At 36.2% G+C, this 21,223-nt stretch overlaps 1 protein-coding gene and 1 long non-coding RNA gene across 2 annotated transcripts; one reads left to right on the forward strand and one right to left on the reverse strand.

Annotated features, from left to right (window-relative positions):
• The first annotated feature begins 5,770 nt into the window (after positions 1 to 5,770).
• Positions 5,771 to 7,013, forward strand: LOC136809444 (uncharacterized). Its single transcript, XR_010846982.1, has 3 exons — positions 5,771 to 5,881; positions 6,076 to 6,178; positions 6,526 to 7,013. It is a non-coding gene; the product is annotated as an uncharacterized lncRNA (long non-coding RNA).
• Positions 7,014 to 10,759: 3,746 nt separating this feature from the next.
• LOC136809446 (uncharacterized) lies at positions 10,760 to 20,835 on the reverse strand. Its single transcript, XM_067065977.1, has 18 exons — positions 16,011 to 20,835; positions 15,693 to 15,770; positions 15,494 to 15,571; positions 15,295 to 15,372; positions 15,096 to 15,173; positions 14,897 to 14,974; positions 14,698 to 14,775; positions 14,515 to 14,574; positions 14,249 to 14,305; positions 14,028 to 14,111; positions 13,804 to 13,896; positions 13,693 to 13,716; positions 13,376 to 13,429; positions 13,150 to 13,212; positions 12,897 to 12,950; positions 12,204 to 12,626; positions 11,874 to 11,912; positions 10,760 to 11,578 (listed from the first exon to the last, which is right to left on the reverse strand). Exons 1-18 carry the CDS (start codon positions 20,158 to 20,160, stop codon positions 11,235 to 11,237), a joined length of 5,913 nt encoding a protein of 1,970 aa, XP_066922078.1. The 5' UTR covers positions 20,161 to 20,835; the 3' UTR covers positions 10,760 to 11,234.
• Between the last annotated feature and the right edge of the window lie 388 nt (positions 20,836 to 21,223).

The raw sequence follows: 21,223 nt of genomic DNA on the forward strand, positions 1-21,223 counted from the left end.
TAATACTTAAATTACATAAAATTTACAAGATTTTAGAAAGCCGAATTTAAAATCGAGTGGATAAAAGACAGGCATATACGTGACAAATAGGACGTTCCATCCGTCACAGATTTTTGCTAATATTTCAAAGACGAAACAAAGTATCGAAAAATGACTTATCCTGACCGATAACTTCTGCCACAGTACCAAATCCACAAAAACTGAAGTTCTAATACCTAACACAGTGTGTCTTGCTTTCAAAACCACGGTACAGATTTGGTGCAATTCACCCAAACAAGCTTTATATTATATTATTTTTACATACACTTCTACGTCATTATATGGTGGGCGAGCGAGGGAGAGAAAGAGAGCGAGGTGTTTTGGGCATTAGAATGGGGGTGCTTACTATCTTACTCTATATCTGCGCTTACGCACAGTGGGCAGTTGAAAAACTTCAGAGTTCCATCATAAAAAACTTTCCTAATTAGGCAAAAACTCTTGACTGAAAATAGTATCAAACAGTCAGAAGTTTTTGCCTAATTAGGAAAGTCTTTTATATACTATTTTTCTGAATTTTCCTAATTAGGAAACCCTTTCCTAATTAGGAAAGAAAACTTTTCTAATTAGGAAAGTGCTTAAAAAAGTTACCTTTTCTCCCTAATCACTTTATAATTGAAAGTTCTAACCATGACTATTAGTTTTAGTTAGTCAAAATTGGTCTATGTGCAAAAAAATATGAAATCTAATTGGCGGAGCGTTGAGATATACCGCCCTGAAGATTAACTTTCCTAGTTAGGAAATTTCAAAGCATTATTAAAGGGGACGTCAGCTTTGGGATATCATTTTTACCATTTTTTTAGAGAAGATACCTACGATGAAAAAAAAGTGATTGCAAAAAGAACGATTAAAAAATCTTTTTTTTGGCTGATTTATTCAGATTTTAATTTTTATTCTTTTGACTCTACGATGGAGAAAATAAACGAACAAGAGTAAATTTGTGACGTAGATATTGCGTATCTGTTTCCCCTTCTCTTTCTTTTAATAACAAATTCCCCCAAATAACTCACAAATATATGCTCTTTTTTGCCAGCGATTTTTAGAACAGAGATCCTTCATTTTCCAAGGCACTAATTCTATACTCAGAACAGATCATATTTCAGCCAAGTATAGATAAACTGGATAAAACTAAAGAAGGAAAAAAGCAGATCCACTTTCTTGTTTTAATAATTATGAAATCTCTCTCTTTTTACCAAAAATCTTGTTTAACAAATGTTGTTTAACAAGTAGAGAAGCACTATTGTTACGTCACAGATTTAAAAAGAAGGGAATTTTTCAAAAGTCTTTTATTACGCATTGAGGAAAAAACTTTCAATATTATATAGCTTGTTTTGATCGTCTTGTTCTAAATTTTCTAAATGTAACAAAAAATGTGTGATAAAAATTTGGGCTGACGTCCCCTTTAAAGCCCCGGATACATTTAGAAATTTTGTTTCCGTATCAAGTAGAAAGGGTCTATAATTTTTAAAATTTTTCAAAAGCCATATCTCAAGCACCCGCTTGAAATACAACTTGAAACTTTCAAATTCTCTAGAGGAGGTTAGTATCTATCAAATTATGCTGTTGGGAACATGCGACTTTTTGTATTTTTTGCAAAATTTATGAAAATAGTTTCACTTTCCTAATTAGGCAAAAACTCCTGACTGTCAAATGTTAATGCTGCGAAAGCGCTATCGTTTACTTGATTTACAAGCAAACAAATGCGCCAAAAAACTTCTATAGGAATTCATGAAAAAATAACCCAGAACATTTTAATGAAATGAACATTTTCAAAAACTACAGTACAAGAAATTGCCTAAAATTTGAGCCATAGATGAAAAGATTTGAGCCAAGTCAACCTTGAAAACTAATTTGAAGATCAACTTCTCAAGAAAAAGATCTACGGGGGAGACGGAACCCACCTAGATCAGCGCACCGCCGGATAGGCTACCGTGAAGTCGGGCAACTTGCATCAGTGGAGGGAAACTTGCATAGCCATCAAATGACTGACCAATCAAAGCAGCAAAATTTCAAAACAAATTAACTACGCAGCTTCGCTCGCAGCTCTAGTCTAACCATTTTTCTTTTGATTTAACTTTGTATTTTAATGACTAGCCAGGTCATTCATTTGAGGGCTATGCATCATGTTTAGCCTCCACTGTGACCCTGCAGAGAACTTTTTAGTTGGCAGACACTGACTTTAGGTTGGTTTGGTAATCGTTTTATTTTGAAATGTAATCTTCACTTTAGATGAATACTTTTATTTATTTGGATTCCTGAAAGATTCAAGGTTTGTTTACTTTTTATTTCAAATTATTTCATTGATTTATTTTGAGCTGCAATAGCTGATTGAAAAACAAAGATTTTTGATAGTTATCAGCGTGGGCTTGGCCGCCATTTTGAATTTCGATTTGTTTTCTCCTGTACTCGGCAATTTAGAGGTTGTTCGTAATACGCGATTTGGCTTTTACGCGTAACACTTCGTTAACATCGGGCTGTTTGTTTTGGTTAAAATTGTTCTATAATAAAAAAGCAAAGCGAACAAATACTTAGGTTTATAAAATGAGGAAAAGAAATATGGAAAGTAACATTTGTCACAGATAAAACTTCTCAAAAATCGATATTTCTGGTAAAATTTCTTAGCGTCACAGACTCTAAACCCCCCCCACCGCTTTGCGTCAATTTGAGTTGACATTAGTCGTGGGAAGAATCGATATGTGAGTGACCCCTTACCCGATCAGGACCCTGTCGACGCACCGGACCTAACGAACACCGTACACGCAAAAGTCCGGTGTAAAATGAGAAATTTTTTACCACCGCACCGAACAATCTCTACACTGGACTTTAGGAAGTTGGATGTCCGGTGTTGGAGAAGGATAATTTTTCCACCGGACAGTTAGTCACACTAGGAAATCTAGCTTTCAGAAAAAACAACATCAGTCATATCTACAGGATGTATTTGCACAACAAGGATGAGAGTTACCTGAATCAAGTTCGCAAGACGATTAATTAAAACTTGAAAGTTTGAAACAAAATAAAACGTGCAGCAGCCAAAATCAACCAACCAAAATTTGTCATTCAATTCCCGAGACAGCACTTCGATTTTTAAGGCCTGGTTTATACGCTAAAGTAAAAATAATTCCGCATATGTAAAACGACCCTCGACATGGCCCGAGAATTCTCGGGCCTCTTCGGGCCATGTTCGGGCCGAGAAACCCTATCAATTCTTTTGGCCCGAACATTACCCGAGTCATTCGGGCCATGTTCGGGCCATGTTAAATGTTAAATTGATTCAGCATGTCCAGTCAAACAAAATAGTACAAAATAAGATTTGTCTGTTTTGTTTATATCGCTCAAAAAAACTTTACGAGCTTCCCGTGGACACGCTTCAGTTTAAATCCAGGACCAGTTTACTAGCAAATATTTCCACCCTAAGTATATTTATAACTATGTTTTCATACCAAATAAGACATTTAATATTTATCAGTTTATATGAGTTTACAACATTCATATATTTAATATAATTAAGAGAAACCAAGTTTTTCTCAAAGAAAATGTTAAAAAAATTCAGTCCTGAAATTACACGGCTGTTTAAATCATGTTTTCAAAAATTGGCCCGAGTGTGGCCTGTGCGTGGCCCGCGTGTGGCCCGAACACGGCCCGAATTCTCGGGCCAGCTCGGGCCATACTCGGGCTTTACGCGGCGCGAATTCCAATAAAAGTTTTGGCCCGAGAATTCTCGGGCCATGTTAGCAACTCCAGAAGATTTTTCAAATTTTAATTTTTTTTTCAAAACCTATCCTATCTTGTAGAGCTTTGAAAAAGAAAGAAAATGAGGGGTCATAGGCCTCCAGAGGATAAGTGGTTGTAGAGATATTCAAATTTTAGTGTCAAAAATTTGACTAAAAATGTCAAAAAAAAGGTTAGGAAAATAGCTTGGAAAAATTCGAAAAATGTGTCAAAAAAGAAAAAAAAGAAATTTTCCAGTCATGCTTCTTCAATTTTGCATATCTCTTTTTCTAGTGTAGCTAGAGACCTGAAATTTGGAGGGAGAATTCTTTGATGGTGTTAGAATATTATTATATAAAAATATTTGTAAAATATTTAGTATATTTATCAAAATAATGAAAGATATATCTTTTTTTGAAAAAAAGAAGACATTGCATTGTTTTTATTTTTGTTTTTGAAGAAAATTAGCTGGAAAAGGTTGAAATGAGTCAAAAAGGTGGTAGGACCCATTTTCAAGGGGCCTCTGGAAAGGAGGAACAAAAACTTATGAATAAAGAATAAGTTTTTCTGAAAGGAGAAACCCCAAATGAAAAGAAAATCCATTTCGGCAGAAATAAAAACTTTTTTTTGGGACATTCCCATGCAAAAGAAGCAAAAAAGTGAAAAAAACTACATGAAAATGAAAGAATTAGAATTAGCGATTGTGATTTTTGAATTCCTCACCCTTTTTCTGATAAACATACAAAGTTTCAGCCTTCAAACACATTTTCCTCCGTTTCCAGACACGTTTATTCATCGAAAGTTGCAAAATGTTTTTCTCCCGTCGGCAAACAATTTTCAAAATGTTGCAAAACGTTCGGCATTTTACCAATTTGCTGTCTAGCCCGTGTCCACAATGTTATACAGTCGAGCACACTGTCATATTTTAAACGACAAAAAAATGAGTAATCACATCATTTAGCGCCACGCTAAACAAAAGAAAAAAAAGAAAGATCAAAGGCTTAAAACAAAAAGTACTTAAAACGTTCAATAACACGTCGTGGTGAAAACAAAAATACGATATTCGTTTAGCGGCTCTTATAAGGAACACATTGATATATATTTCTGCTACCCCACAACTTGCAGTCGAAAAATTGAGCAAAATATTGAAAATATTTCTGCGGTGAAGTTTTTCAAATTTCCTTATAGAAATCTCATGTTTGGCACTCCTACACGGTAGAAAAAGTGAAGAGATGAGAAATATGACGTAAACACGATGCAAGTAGTAATTATATTCCCAAGTGATTACGAAAAGTTATTCTTTCAACAATGGTAAGTTTTTTATTACGTCTATTAGGATCACGTCTTTGCAGATTCCTGTGAGAGTTACTTTAAGAAGGTCATTGACATGCGAATGAGTTCAAGGATATTATCTAAGGCCCTCTTTATATCACGATCAATAGGGGATAAAAGCTTGCTTTTTTATGCTTTCTCACAAGCATTAACGTATATTAAGGCAACGTAAAAAGCTCGGTAAAATAGTGGGAAGAAATATTATTTTATCAGATACGTATTATCCCTGTACCACGCGAGTGGTATTTTAGCTCTCCCGCCTCTCGCACCTCCCTGTGTCACAACAAAGGAAATATACCATATTACATCCCTGTCTCATGCGAGTGTGCGAGTGATGTTTTGCTTTCCTATCTCCCTGTCTCACAACGAAGGAAATACACATCATGTCCTTGTCGGAATACACATTACATCTCTGTCTTGTGCGAGTGGGATTTTTTACTTTCTCGTCACTTTTGTCTTAATGACGCGACTTAGAATACCGCTATTATTACCCTAAGTCGATTAATTTTCGCATGTACTTTTTTTTAGAGAATTGAGAATTTTTAAAAAATTCGCTGCGAAGCAGCCTCTTTTTCACTAGATATATCCAAATTTCTTTAGTTTTAACGGATTTTCAATTTATAGCAAGAACTAAGTTTTGCGAAAAGGGCCAAAACTCATGAAAATTACGAATTTACCATTTTCATCGACCTCTAACGTTAGAGGTCGATGCCATTTTCAATTACTCCACGCGAAGTTAGAGGTCGATGCCATTTTCAATTACTCCACGCGAAGTTTAATCCACCTAAAGCGGCAGATACGTAAGGTATATTTGAGTACATAATTTCACCGGTTTGGGGACTGTAAAGATCTTCTAACGCCACATGATGGACATTTAAAAATCTTAGAAAGGTTTTGAAACGCTGTTGTGTGTCAACTGTTTCATATTTGATCGGTATTAAGATGTGGTTTTGCCAGTTGAAGATTAAAATAATTTGAATATATTGCTTGTCTTTCTAGATATTCCAAATGGACTTGCCGAATAATGGTACAGCTATCAAGTATCCCGGATCGAGAAGTCAACGCATCGTCGTATTGCACATACAACATTAATTAGGAAAAGGTATTTCGTTCTCGAGTGTTTCACCTGGTTTTATCGTCATCCTTTATACCATTTTAATATGTATCTTTTCTTCTAGTAAAATAATTTTGGCATACACCCCTATTTAAGGTCGTTGACTTCTATCTAAAGATAAGCTCAACAGGCTCGGATACAGAGGGAGGCTATAACCAATGGAGGAGAGTGCACTTTATTATCGTATTACCTTATATGGAAACTAATTACTCTCCATGAATAAGATAGCCTACCTCCTGTATCCGACCCTGGCTCAATAATCTAATGAAGCCCTGAATATACCGCAAAATTAGTTTCATGACAATTTTTTTTAATTCATTCGTTGCCTTTTATAGGGACCACTGGGTGAACCGATAATCGAGATCGTTCTCAGGTAGACATGACTCTTAATTGTCAACTTGACTAAAACACGACAGAAAAATCTTTTGTTCACCATGGAAGCGCGAAGAACTATGCACCCGATTGTATCCACGGAGATTATATATACAAATTCTTTTATTACACCCCTATATCAGTGACTCGGTCAGCTCCACTCAATGATGAATTACCCGGTGAAAGAAATTGCATAGAACCCAAATCAAAGATCTTATTTATGGTCTTACCGTCTTACCCCGGTCAATCTCAGTTTTTTAAGAATTCTTGAATATTAGTTGAAAGTCAATTTTTCCCTACCAGAGGAAGTTAAAGGTTATCACTTAGTGAGCTTTGGATGGAGATCCTATATTAAGACCCGGTGGGTTTCAAAACTTCACTGGGTCACTGAGAAAGGGGTGTTCTATTATATATGAAATATAGAAAATGTACGTCTATGCGTGTTAGTAAATGTCCCGGGACAATGTATATCATCCGTTTATGAATTGGGGAGAGAAAAACTCCATATTGAGTAATTAAGTCATTCTGAGGGGCTCAGATAGCCGATAGAACATCCAAAGGGGATAAACTTGAAAAATTTGGGGGGAAATGATGAAAATTTCGAAGAGTTAACAAAAGTACACGCCGTCGCAATTTTTCCCCGACCATTTAAAACCCCAAATTTTCTTCCCCGTTAAGATATTTTGCAATAGAAATTTCCCGCTGTAGGTCCCCAACGGGTTCTGTGATACAAGAGTGTTGTGCAGATTATTATGTTCTTCTATTGCTCGCTTATCCTTCTGACATGTGATCTTCACAGCTTTGGTAAAAAAAAAAACGCAAAGCAAATGCTTGATGAGTTTTTTTGTTCTTATAAAAAGTCTTCGTTTCTTGCTCCATCTTGATTCCAAAGAAGACAGGCCCTAAAAATGAAATCGGAAAAATGATCAAATTATATCTAATCTCACTAATTATGCCAATTAACTAAGTGTTAATAACATTTTCAAGTTTCAATTTATACCGTTGCAAAATCAATTTGCTTGCCTGTTCTCGAGTTTTTGGATATCGTGGGATTTGAAGATTTCTAGTGTTTTAATTGCTTTGATAGATTCAAAACACAAGTTACTCTGCGGTGGAACATTATGATGTTCTCATTCGATAGGTCTTTTTGCTTTTCTTTTTTGTATAGAGATGACTTGAAAAGATCGCTCAGTACTCGACTGTTATATACCGCTGAAAAGCTAAGATCACGGGCTTTCATTTAGTAAAAACCGGAACGCTTTAGCATACATAGAAACAAAGTTCGAAGGGTTCAAAGTTCACGGAAAAATGAAACATTTGGTTTGACGTCAACGAAAGTTGCATGACTTCTGGAGTCGCTGTCGAGGGTCGTTATGTAAATGGGTCATTATTTGAGGTCCGGCAAAATTTCCGGGAAACAGCCTATCCGGTGGTGCGCGGATCTAGGTGGGTTCCACCTCCCCGGTAGATCTTTTTCTTGGGAAGTTGATCTTCAAATTAGTTTTCAAGGTTGGCTTGGCTCAAATTTTTTCATCTATGGCTCAAATTTTAGGCAATTTCTCAAAGTTTTTGAAAATGTTAATTTCATTAAAAAGCACCGGGTTATTTTTTCATGAATCCCTTTAGAAGTTTTGCGCCACATTTTTTTTGCTTGAGAGTCAAGTAAACGATGTGGCGCTTTCGCAGCATTAATCTTTGATACGCATTTTGGCGGGACGCTAGTGTGACTAACTGCTGGACAATCAAAACACCGGGGACTGGGGACTCTACAGCCTAGAGGGTCATAAAAGAACCATTGCGTTGCTGTTGATGATATGATGATGGTGGCAGCACGCAAGCAAAAGGCTTCGCTTGTTGTGCCGCTAGGATTACAACGGCAAGGTCTTAGGTCTTTGTATGGTTAAATGCGACTGATAGTAGAATAAAAACTAATCAACACTTGTGCTTACACTTACAATAAATACAGAGTTGAAATGCTTGCTCACTTGTTTTGGTTGCTGAAGGTGGCAAAGGAAACGGCTTTGAAACACCAAATTTTGGTGGCCATCTCGCTTGGGATTTGAATATATGGCTTTTAGCTTAGCCAATGATAAGATTAAACAGTGCTGGCCAGGTAAGATAAATTTGAAGAAACACCTTGATTACTGAAGCTTTTCGAATTGTGTTTTATTGCTAACTATAACCGGACCAAATATAAACAAAACGGCAGATTCGCCACAGTTAGGTATACGGAATTCGGGATTCGGGATTCAAATTCGGGATTCGCAAGATGAATTCAAGATCTCCTAGCTTGGTGAAAAAGCTCCCAGATAGCCCTGAAGGTAATTTAGATGACACCTGATACCTATTAGAACAATTCTGCATAAAAATAATTTTCATACTGGGCGTGGCTTTCTCAGGCTAGAGGGAAATTCCCCATAAGCTAGGATTTTCGAAAACTAGACTATTGGACTTTGAGCTTTCTGGCCAACTTGGTTCAAAGAAAATATTCTCCAAAAGTAATTTAGATGATACCTGGTACCTATTAGAGCAATTGTGCATAAAAACAATTTTCATACTGGGCGTGGCTTTCTCAGGCTAGAGGGAAATTCCCCCATAAGCTAGGATTTTCGAAAACTAGACTATTGGACTTTGAGCTTTCTGGCCAACTTGGTTCAAACCAAATATTCTCCAAAAGTAATTTAGATGATATCTGGTACCTATTAGAGCAATTCTGCATAAAAATAACTTTCATACTGGGCGTGGCTTTCTCAGGCTAGAGGGAAATTCCCCATAAGCTAGGATTTTCGAAAACTAGACTATTGGACTTCGAGCTTTCTGGCCAACTTGGTTCAAAGAAAATATTCTCCAAAAGTAATTTAGATGATACCTGGTACCTATTAGAGCAATTCTGCATAAAAACAATTTTCATACTGGGCGTGGCTTTCTCAGGCTAGAGGGAAATTCCCCATAAGCTAGGATTTTCGAAAACTAGACTATTGGACTTCGAGCTTTCTGGCCAACTTGGTTCAAACCAAATATTCTCCAAAAGTAATTTAGATGATACCTGGTACCTATTAGAGCAATTCTACATAAAAATAATTTTCATATTGGGTGTGGCTTTCTCAGGCTAGAGGGAAATTCCCCATAAGCTAGGATTTTCGAAAACTAGACTATTGGACTTCGAGCTTTCTGGCCAACTTGGTTCAAACCAAATATTCTCCAAAAGTAATTTAGATGATACCTGGTAGCTATTAGAGCAATTCTACATAAAAATAATTTTCATATTGGGCGTGGCTTTCTCAGGCTAGAGGGAAATTCCCCATAAGCTAGGATTTTCGAAAACTAGACTATTGGACTTCGAGCTTTCTGGCCAACTTGGTTCAAACCAAATATTCTCCAAAAGTAATTTAGATGATACCTGGTAACTATTAGAACAATTCTGCATAAAAATAATTTTCATATTGGGTGTGGCTTTCTCAGGCTAGAGGGAAATTCCCCATAAGCTAGGATTTTCGAAAACTAGACTATTGGACTTCGAGCTTTCTGGCCAACTTGGTTCAAACCAAATATTCTCCAAAAGTAATTTAGATGATACCTGGTACCTATTAGAGCAATTCTACATAAAAATAATTTTCATATTGGGTGTGGCTTTCTCAGGCTAGAGGGAAATTCCCCATAAGCTAGGATTTTCGAAAACTAGACTATTGGACTTCGAGCTTTCTGGCCAACTTAGTTAAAACCAAATATTCTCCAAAAGTAATTTAGATGATATCTGGTACCTATTAGAGCAATTCTGCATAAAAATAACTTTCATACTGGGCGTGGCTTTCTCAGGCTAGAGGGAAATTCCCCATAAGCTAGGATTTTCGAAAACTAGACTATTGGACTTCGAGCTTTCTGGCCAACTTGGTTCAAAGAAAATTTACGGCTTTCTGACGACATCGTGACAGGTTCGATTGTTTAAACGATTGTACGAAAATACTATTAATAGAGTTAAGAAAACGTGTATTGTAAGCCGAAAAGAGGACTTTCTCATTTCCTTCTATATTTTAAAATAATTTGCTATCATCTAGAAAAGAATTTTTGGTTTGATTATATAATTTTGCTACATAGCAATCTTTTTCATAATTACTTACTTTAGAAAACTATATAGTAAATTTCAATAACAAAGGTTTATATGAGTATCAACTTGTAAGTTGAAAAATAATACGTACATAAATCTTGGTTCATACAAAATTAAAAAAGTAAAGGTAAAGACACCCTGTAAAAATGTTATGTTGCTCAAAATGTTTACATTGCTATTACAACACATAATAGTGATAATGAATCACCTTGAAGTATAAAATAATTTAAAAAACGATCTTATATACATGCAATACAAAAATAAAAAAGTGCCTTGTCTGGCCCTAAAAGATAGGCTTTGAGAGGGAATGCATTTTGGTAAATGGCAGGGAAATTTAGTTTAGCGAAAGCAGGGTATTATGGACAAAAATAAGATAAGATGAGCAAACGTATCAGTTGCAAAAAAAATACGATCCGAATTTTCAGAATGCTTGACTTGATTTGATGGATAGCTGGAAAAAAATGAATTTGACGGGAACCGGATGCGCCGAATGTTACTTTTACTGAAATGTCTTCCTTCAACGTACCCTAATCCAATTACTCAATGTAATATATAAGCTTAATCCCATTAATACTCATCAACATTCAAGAACAACTTCGAAATAACGAAGTCCATCCGACTCGGCCCGTCTCCATCAATGGTAAGTTGCGTCGGGTATAGTTTGAACAATATTTGCCGAACTGTTTCTTTCAGGCCTTTGTTCTTCAAATTGAAGTATTCCTGAACTAATTCGTTTGATTCACTTGCTTTAAGGTTCTTCAAAGTCTTTGATTGATTACCTTTTACTATTGCTTTCAAAAAAAGGTTATTGATTGGACATGAGGAATCGTTGATAAAGACTTCAATTTCTGATTTTCTTCTTTTCAGAATGTCCCGCGCAATATCCGTATGGGTTGCGTTCGAGTGTTTTCCTGATAGTTAACAAAAAAATCGGAGAAAAAGTACTTGAAAGAATTTCTAACAGAAATAATAATGTACAGAGCCTTCTAACCTCCTCTTATCTGTTTGCCTTTAATGGAGTTTGGTTTGGTTATCTTTCATTCAGATACTTCAACCCAAGTTTACCATTCTTCAAAATGGCAGGCCCTACCAAAGTTTGACCTAGTTAGACCTAGACTAAATAAGACTTTAAATGAAAACAAGGATTCTTGATAATAAATATTCACGAGATATTGGTATAGTATAGTCAAAATTACTTTTTCTCACCTATTTCAAATGCAATTTTATGTCTTCTTTCATCTTTAGCTGCGGAGGTAAGAGAAGAATATAATTTAGAAACAGCTTGAAGACATATGTACCTGGCGAATATTTTACATCTAAATACAGTTGAAATGTTATTCTTTCCCGGTGCTAAAAATGCTAAATTACATCACGTTACTTTTTTTTATCCTAATCGGGATTTCGGTCCAAAGTTCGTCTGATATTGGTAAAAGCAATTTGTTGTAAACGTTTTCCGAGACAACATTCTTTAGATTCTTGTTATTTGGGGTAATCATTTTAGTGGGAAAAGAAAATTTGGAAAGACGTTCAATTTACCTGATTTAACTTCGGACTTACAACCGTGGCAGAAGAAAGTCAAGTTTTTGACATCTGGATTCCTTGCAACACCAGAACAGGCCACTGTCCAGTGCACCCAACGGAAGCAACGATCGCATTGCAAGGTTGCTTCATTACGTGGCATGATTCCATTGCATTTTGCACATTTGTATCTCCGTGCCTTTAAATTTTCAATATTTCCAATGAACGAAGCCCAAGCCTCGTCACTAAAGTACTGTTCAAGCCGAGGTAAGTATCGCTTTAAATCTCGGCACCTAAACGTGTCTGGAAGTTCTTGCACTATTTCATTTTCATCTAATCTACTTTGTCCATACATTATGGTTGCAGTCAAAATTCTGCAGTTGACTGCCCAAAATATCAGCAATGACAGTTTGGACTCATCTTTCATGTCTTTAAAAGGTTCTAAAAGTTAAGGGCATATCGTGCTTTATATCGACAAAAAGAAAATACATCATTCGAAAGAAACTTTCCTCTATGATCTACACTTTACTTAAAAGAAAAGGGTTTTTTTGCAGGTCACTATAATAATCTCAAATAGTAATAGAGATACTTGTAAAAGAGCACGAAAATTTTCTGAAATTGTTTCATACACTGATGAAATTATTAACACATTTAAATCGAAGCATTGTGGTAGAGGATTTACATTTAATATAGGTAAAGTGGTAAACGTACTGAGAACATCGATGTCTTCATTGAAATCGCGGTGATAGTTAAAGTTTTCGGAATCTGAAAAGGAAAAATATCTTAATGATAACGTATAATAAATTATAATTTAAAATAAAACTCAGAAACGATTCTATCGCATTGCTTCCCCCGATTTTTGTTTCCCCTAATAAAAGAAGAATGATCAAAGCAAGATTACCAGTCTCGTAAGATATATAAATTTCAAAAATAAAGAAAGGAACGTGTTTAGCAGAATACTTACCAGAAAAAGTAATTTCACTGTCTGAGTCCAAGAAATAATTGATTGAATTGCCATTAAAAATGTCTATAAAGAGGATGAAAATTTATTCCTACTTTTATACCTATTTGATTAGAAAATATTTTGGCCATTGGATTTGGTAAATGAATTACACTTTTCTAGCACAGATGTAGAGATGTAGAGATGTACACATAATCGTTAGTAGTATATAAAATCATCAAACCCCTACCATCATTTTGGAATGTTCTTTTACGTCTGCTACCTTTGATATCCGTGTCTGAAACTGTAACGAGTGCAAATTTCTCAAGAAAAACAGCCTCTGAACATGAAAAAGCTTTGGGATAGCTATAACAACTTTTCTGAAAAATTGTTAAAAAGCGTTGGAATGAACAAAGTTCAAAAAATTAAAACTGATTTCATGTTTTAAAAGAGAACGTATTAAAAGGGAAAAATTCTAAATTCAAAAACAAGATCAATTTAGGATACTTGATTGAAAATGACTTAACATCATTGTATGAAAATGAGCACATTGCCATGAATTCTTACCACTATCATCAGTGTCAGTGCTTTCTGAAATGAGAAAAATGCAAACAATTCAATAAAGTTTCCTTAGCAAAATGGCTTAAAATTTTAAGAAAACCCGCTTAAGAAACTTACTGTCACTTGAAATACCGTCTTCACTGCTGATTTTCTCAAATATTGTACATTTCTTTTCTTTTACTTCTTCGCTATCAACCTGAATGTTATTTTCTAAAAATAAAAACGATAGAGAAATTTTGTTCGACTATAAACTCCGTTAAAAGTTAAAATAATAAAAGTTAAAGAGAAAGCACAGTGACCAAAAGAATCCAGGTAAATAAAAAATAAAAAGCGAAACGTACCATCGATTGAAATGATGTCAGTCTCAAATTTTGTTTTTCTTGAAATGCTGTCATCAGCTTGATTTTTGCGTCGAAGTGTTGTTTCTGAAAATGGAAATGTAGCTACTGTAATAATATTTAGAGAAATATGAAAAACATTTTTTTCTTAGTTTGGTTTAAATGAAAATGAAAATGCAAATACGTAACCAAATTTTATCAAGTGTAGTAAATATACTGCTTACCAATTTCTTCTATATCTGATGCATTAGATTTTCTCCGTTTGATATTCTGAATGAGTTCTTTAAAAGCAAAATAAATGAAATCCTCAAAGTCAAAGGAAATTGTTGGGTATCAAACAGTAATATAATACTTCGTCGAGCTTACTCCATTAGATAACTTACACTTGTTTAATTTGGTAATGTCATTGTGATATGGGCTAGTATTATTCACTATGAAATTTTAAATCTATTGACATTAAGAACAGAAAATTATCATAGATGTTTGTTACCTTCAAAATTTTTCATCTGGGACGAAAGCTTTCTCTTTTGCGTATGTGCAAACTGTGAGTCTGTAAACATGAAATGATAAATTAATGAGAATTAAATATAGAAAACCTCTTTTTTTCGAGATGACATCGATCAAAATTTAAATAAAACACTAAAGTCGTAACGTTTAATCAAAATTTATCTACCTGTCGAATTCTTCATTTGTGCATCATTGGATGTGGGTTGACTTGGAAATTGTTTGCTTTGGCGAGTCTGCGGTGAGTCTGTAAACGTGAACCGATAGATTTTCAAGAATGAAATGTTGATAACGTCGTTTCTTCGTGATAGGATTGAAGAAAATTTAAATAAAACACTAAAGTCGTAACGTTTAACCAATTTATCTACCTGTCGAATTCTTCATTTGTGCATCATCGGATGTGGGTTGACTTGGAAATTGTTTGCTTTGGCGAGTCTGCGGTGAGTCTGTAAACGTGAACCGATAGATTTTTAAGAATGAAATTTTGATAACCTCGTTTCTTCGTGATGGGATTGAAGAAAATTTAAATAAAACACTAAAGTCGTAACGTTTAACCAATTTATCTACCTGTAGAATTCTTCATTTGTGCATCATCGGATGTGGGTTGACTTGGAAATTGTTTGCTTTGGCGAGTCTGCGGTGAGTCTGTAAACGTGAACCGATAGATTTTTAAGAATGAAATTTTGATAACCTCGTTTCTTCGTGATGGGATTGAAGAAAATTTAAATAAAACACTATAGTCGTAACGTTTAACCAATTTATCTACCTGTAGAATTCTTCATTTGTGCATCATCGGATGTGGGTTGACTTGGAAATTGTTTGCTTTGGCGAGTCTGCGGTGAGTCTGTAAACGTGAACCGATAGATTTTTAAGAATGAAATTTTGATAACCTCGTTTCTTCGTGATGGGATTGAAGAAAATTTAAATAAAATACTAAAGTCGTAACGTTTAACCAATTTATCTACCTGTCGAATTCTTCATTTGTGCATCATTGGATGTGGGTTGACTTGGAAATTGTTTGCTTTGGCGAGTCTGCGGTGAGTCTGTAAACGTGAACCAATAGATTTTTAAGAATGAAATGTTGATAACGTCGTTTCTTCGTGATAGGATTGAACAAAATTTAAATAAAACACTAAAGTCGTAACGTTTAACCAATTTATCTACCTGTCGAATTCTTCATTTGTGCATCATCGGATGTGGGTTGACTTGGAAATTGTTTGCTTTGGCGAGTCTGCGGTGAGTCTGTAAACGTGAACCGATAGATTTTTAAGAATGAAATGTTGATAACGTCGTTTCTTCGTGATGGGATTGAAGAAAATTTAAATAAAACACTAAAGTCGTAACGTTTAACCTAGCTGTTATTCTTCAAAATCATTCACTCTTTTTCAATTAATATATATCATTGCTCTCTGAATCTTCCGGAATATATAGGAAAGTTAGCTAAGAGATATCAATGCTAACCTTGTAAATAATACGACTTACTTTTTTTCGTAGAATCTTTTTTGTCGAGCAGTTTCATCAAGGAACCAAACGAAATTTCAGCTACAGGTATATTGCCGTGTTGGTGATCATGCCAGTTCCTTGGTTCTTTGTATTTCGGTATATCTTCACGCGCATCCTCAACTTTTGCACATTGAGAAGCTATCCAACGTCTTAAAAGCGGCGATGGTATTTTGGTTGCAGATTCTTTTCTTTTGCATAAATCCCACGCCATAGCAAGAACTAGATATCCACAATCGACGAGGTTCTGTTGTTTTCTACCTTTCAATTGAAGCCATTCCAATGGTTGGGATTTGTAGCGAAGAGTTTCGTTATTGACTACTTTGATGCCTTCCCAGTTAACACGTGGTTGAATCAGAGGGTCATAAACTACAGCAATGTCGTCTTTTATGAAAATTAAGAGCCAGTGGTCGTGCTCATGTACAGGGATCAATACAACATCTTTGTATAGTGCCAATTTGTGACCAAAACGTCTTCGCAAGTCTGATAACCGGTTTCCATAGACATCTTGATACCAAAGACTGGAGATAACTGTTATTTCATCAGGTAGGCGATTCTTCATAAACGATAAAAAGCCATTGATAATTTCATCATTAGCTTTGTCCACCAAACACCTCTTTATATCAGCATTGGAGATAGAAGACGATAAGGGATTTAACGTTGAAAGGAGTATTTGATTCATTGAACTCCAATCAGACTCATCTAAGAGAAATTCTTCTTCTGTTGCTTTGGTATTTTTGACGTAACACAAAACGTGAGTAGTTGACTGGAAAGTGGGATCCTTCAGAACAATTGACTTTTCCAAAACCTGGAAACTATTGTCGTCTATCTTCAGCATATTTCTTTTTTCAACAAGATAGGTGATGTAATGACCATGCTTCAAATCTTTGCCAATGAAATTTATTGAACCAACTAGGTTATACTGGATTCTCTCCTTGAAGCCAGCAATCTTCGAGATGTCAATATGTTCTTCTACCTTGACTTGTTTCCGAACAACCATCTGAGCATTGTCTGAGCGATTTGTCATTATCAACAAGAAAGGAGGGGTATTTCCAAGGTATCTACCAATCAACGGGTTAGCATTGTCACAACATTCATTTGGATAAAGGTCACGGCTGCGACCTTCCAGAGGTTGATGAAAGAAAGTCTTTTGCAAAAGACAAGTTAACGTTTCTTGGTGTTTATTGTGATCAACTTTTACACGCAAAGCTTGCAGGGTTGTGAGCGAATGGAGAATGTGATTACAAGACAGACATCGTGTAAACTCGACAAAGATGTTGTGGAAAGGACTTTGCTCGTCATGGAATAATTTGTTTAGAAGCACCATCATAAATTCTTCTGCGTCTACATATCTAGCAGTTCTGTAATCGTGTTTGCATACCACATTGATTATTTCACCGATAGCAGATTCTCCGTCCAATCCATTACCAAAAGGGAACGGCGAATTAGATTCATTCGATAATTCATCCCTAATATAGCGTAAATACCTAGTAAGCTTGTTGTTGCAAATTTCATCATCAATAGGAAGTGCCTTGTTCACACATGTTCCTAGAAGCAACTGTAACGAAGAGCTGGCAAAACAGTTAGCATAAAGATTGGTAATTCCTTTGTTAGTTATCGGAGGTGCTTGCCTAAACTCTGGATGGTTTGATGCTTTACAATACTGCAGAGTGAGTATCACGGATGAATGGTAGTTTGTTTTCTCGTTTTCTGAAAGTTCGTTGAAAGATAGTAACACTTGGGTGAAAAGGTCATCATCGGTGACAGGTTTTGTAAAGGATTGAACCATTGCATAATTAAGAATATCCTGGAAAACGTCAGTTATGCAATCATTACAATAATATAGCGGTGATGTCGGGCGATCTTCTGGACGTATTTCAAACTCTGGTAGCTCTCTTTCATACGCTTTATGGCAAATCTGGCACCTACACTTTTCCGTCTTCTTGATGACACCACGTTTTGAGAATCGGATAGGGGTAGCTGGTGACGCAAGAAATGATTTTCTGTCTCTTCGCTTCTCCGTTCTGGTTCTTTTCGGCATCCAGCGCTCCTCTAACATTTGTTGAAATTCATCTTGTTCGTCGCAGTTTCCCAACAGACTTTTCTTCAAACTAACTGCGGTTGCCTTCGGGTACATATCCTTTGCCATTTTATCAATGAATTGACGTTTCAAAGCCAAGGAGAATTTCTTGTTGGCTTCAACAAATTCCACCAGAGGCAGGTTTTTCTTTGACGAATCCGCCTTCTTTAAATGAAAGAACAATTCGGCGTAAGCGTTCGTGATTTCGTCATTTGATAATGTTCTTCCGGCGGTCAAACTTTTCTTGTATTGATTGGAAAAGCGATCCAAATCACCACAAAGCAAATTTGACCAAAGGGGGACTTGATCTAATAGTCCCCGAAGATAAAAAAAGAATTTAGGTGTGTAGTACTTGTTGTTTTGAGCCGTTGACGTTGAAGTTGACTTTTTGGAAGTTACATTGGCTTTGATGGTGCGATTCCAATGCTCATGCCAGCTCCCAGAATGGCCTGTTTCAATACAGTCAAAAACAAGATTGTCGCTGTTTCGCTTGGTGTTTTCCAATGCGATTCTATCTTGTTGACTGTATTGAAAGTTGTTGATCTTGATTTCCATTCTGGTCAGCGCAGCATCAACGTCATCCGAAACCAATCTTGAGCAAATGACCTTAGCAAGGTCGTTTACGAATTCAGTCATTTCCTCTAAGTCTTCGAAGCAGATCAGCCTTCCAATTGCTCTTAGCGCAAAATGTTGTTGACTTTCACTGTATGGCTTAAGGTTTCGTCTACACATTTGCAGGAAATGGTAAGCACAAATTCTAATGAAAGTTTTTTCGAGGTCACTCTTATCCGCCTTACCATGGATAATACGGTAGGTTCTTTCTAGATATTCCTCGAGTGTGCTTCCAGTAAATTCCTGCAGAACAGCCTGCACCATAGCAGCACTGTAATCGATGATGATTAGTTTTGGAGATACAGCATTTCCACTGCCATATATTCTGTTTTCGACTTCCCTTAGTCTTGAAAAGGCTTGTCGGATAGAAAATACATTGTTCTCTGAAGAAATGTATTCCAACAAGGGTAACGGTGGACATTTTCCTGAAGGCAAACGAGCCATTAAAGCATAAAGCAAAATTCTTTTTTTCTTGTTTTTTTTGTTTTTTAGCCAAGGGACTCCAGATACAAATGAGCCACTTGCATCAAAGAAAAGAACATCCAACGGGGCAACTTTATGATAGTATCGAACCAAGCCTTCGTCTGTCATAGTCAAAGATATCCCAGAGTCAGACAAAGAAGGGTAATGGATGTAGCCATAAACTTTCTTCTTTTTGAGGACATCTCTCTCTTTGTCTTCGTCAACAAACCTCTTCTGTAAGGCGCAAATATTGTTGTTCATGTTGTTTAACTCATCCCGTTCTTTGTGCACTTTCGAAGCAATGTTTTGAAAAGACTTCAAGCCGACTCCTAAGCCATCTCTGTTGCCACTCGCAAACTGAAGAGGGTCCATTGACGCAAGTTTGTCTCGATAGGCGATCGATGGTTTAGATTTTGATTGTTTAAAGTAGTCTTCGAGTTCGCTTTTCTTCTTATGACTCAGCTTTCTTGCTTTTAAATCACCTCGTCGATGTTTAATGTCACCACTGAACCTCACCTTCAAAAATTCATCCGGCCCTTTGCTGTTCTCGTATCGCTGAATTGTTACTTTGACCGGGCAGCCCTCCATAGCACATTTCGCTTTGACAGTGAACAAAGGCGAAATCTTTTTCCTACTGTCCTTTTTCTTGACGAAGTTGTACACAAATTTGAATGAGCAACAATTATTCAGTTTCAACAAAACATCGGCAAAATAATTGGTATATCCTGCGGCAAATTTATTTTCTTTGCTTCCTCTGTTGATTTTCAGTGTATTCAGTCCATCAGGAATGTCTATCTTGAGATTCTTGGGGGAAATTTTTCGGTAAAAATCTTTTGGTGTGATGTCCTCGCTTTCAGCAAGCTCTTTCAACAGCCTATCGTCGTTGTTGTTTGAATTCTTGTTTAAGAGTTTTGGAATTGATAAATTTTGAGGAGTTTGACCATGTTGACCAACAGCACATTTTGCATATGAGAACATAACTTTGCCAAGAAAATCAGCATATGCATTTTCTTCGTTTAAATTAACCGATGTTAAACTCCTTTCACCACTACGATCTTCCTTTTTTCCACATTACCATGGATAATACGGTAGGTTCTTTCTAGATATTCCTCGAGTGTGCTTCCAGTAAATTCCTGCAGAACAGCCTGCACCATAGCAGCACTGTAATCGATGATGATTAGTTTTGGAGATACAGCATTTCCACTGCCATATATTCTGTTTTCGACTTCCCTTAGTCTTGAAAAGGCTTGTCGGATAGAAAATACATTGTGCTCTGAAGAAATGTATTCCAACAAGGGTAACGGTGGACATTTTCCTGAAGGCAAACGAGCCATTAAAGCATAAAGCAAAATTCTTTTTTTCTTGTTTTTTTTGTTTTTTAGCCAAGGGACTCCAGATACAAATGAGCCACTTGCATCAAAGAAAAGAACATCCAACGGGGCAACTTTATGATAGTATCGAACCAAGCCTTCGTCTGTCATAGTCAAAGATATCCCAGAGTCAGACAAAGAAGGGTAATGGATGTAGCCATAAACTTTCTTCTTTTTGAGGACATCTCTCTCTTTGTCTTCGTCAACAAACCTCTTCTGTAAGGCGCAAATATTGTTGTTCATGTTGTTTAACTCATCCCGTTCTTTGTGCACTTTCGAAGCAATGTTTTGAAAGACTTCAAGCCGACTCCTAAGCCATCTCTGTTGCCACTCGCAAACTGAAGAGGGTCCATTGACGCAAGTTTGTCTCGATAGGCGATCGATGGTTTAGATTTTGATTGTTTAAAGTAGTCTTCGAGTTCGCTTTTCTTCTTATGACTCAGCTTTCTTGCTTTTAAATCACCTCGTCGATGTTTAATGTCACCACTGAACCTCACCTTCAAAAATTCATCCGGCCCTTTGCTGTTCTCGTATCGCTGAATTGTTACTTTGACCGGGCAGCCCTCCATAGCACATTTCGCTTTGACAGTGAACAAAGGCGAAATCTTTTTCCTACTGTCCTTTTTCTTGACGAAGTTGTACACAAATTTGAATGAGCAACAATTATTCAG

This window comes from Clytia hemisphaerica, unplaced genomic scaffold, assembly GCF_902728285.1.
Source record: "Clytia hemisphaerica strain Z4C2 unplaced genomic scaffold, Clytia hemisphaerica genome assembly, whole genome shotgun sequence".
Lineage (NCBI taxonomy): Eukaryota > Metazoa > Cnidaria > Hydrozoa > Leptothecata > Clytiidae > Clytia > Clytia hemisphaerica.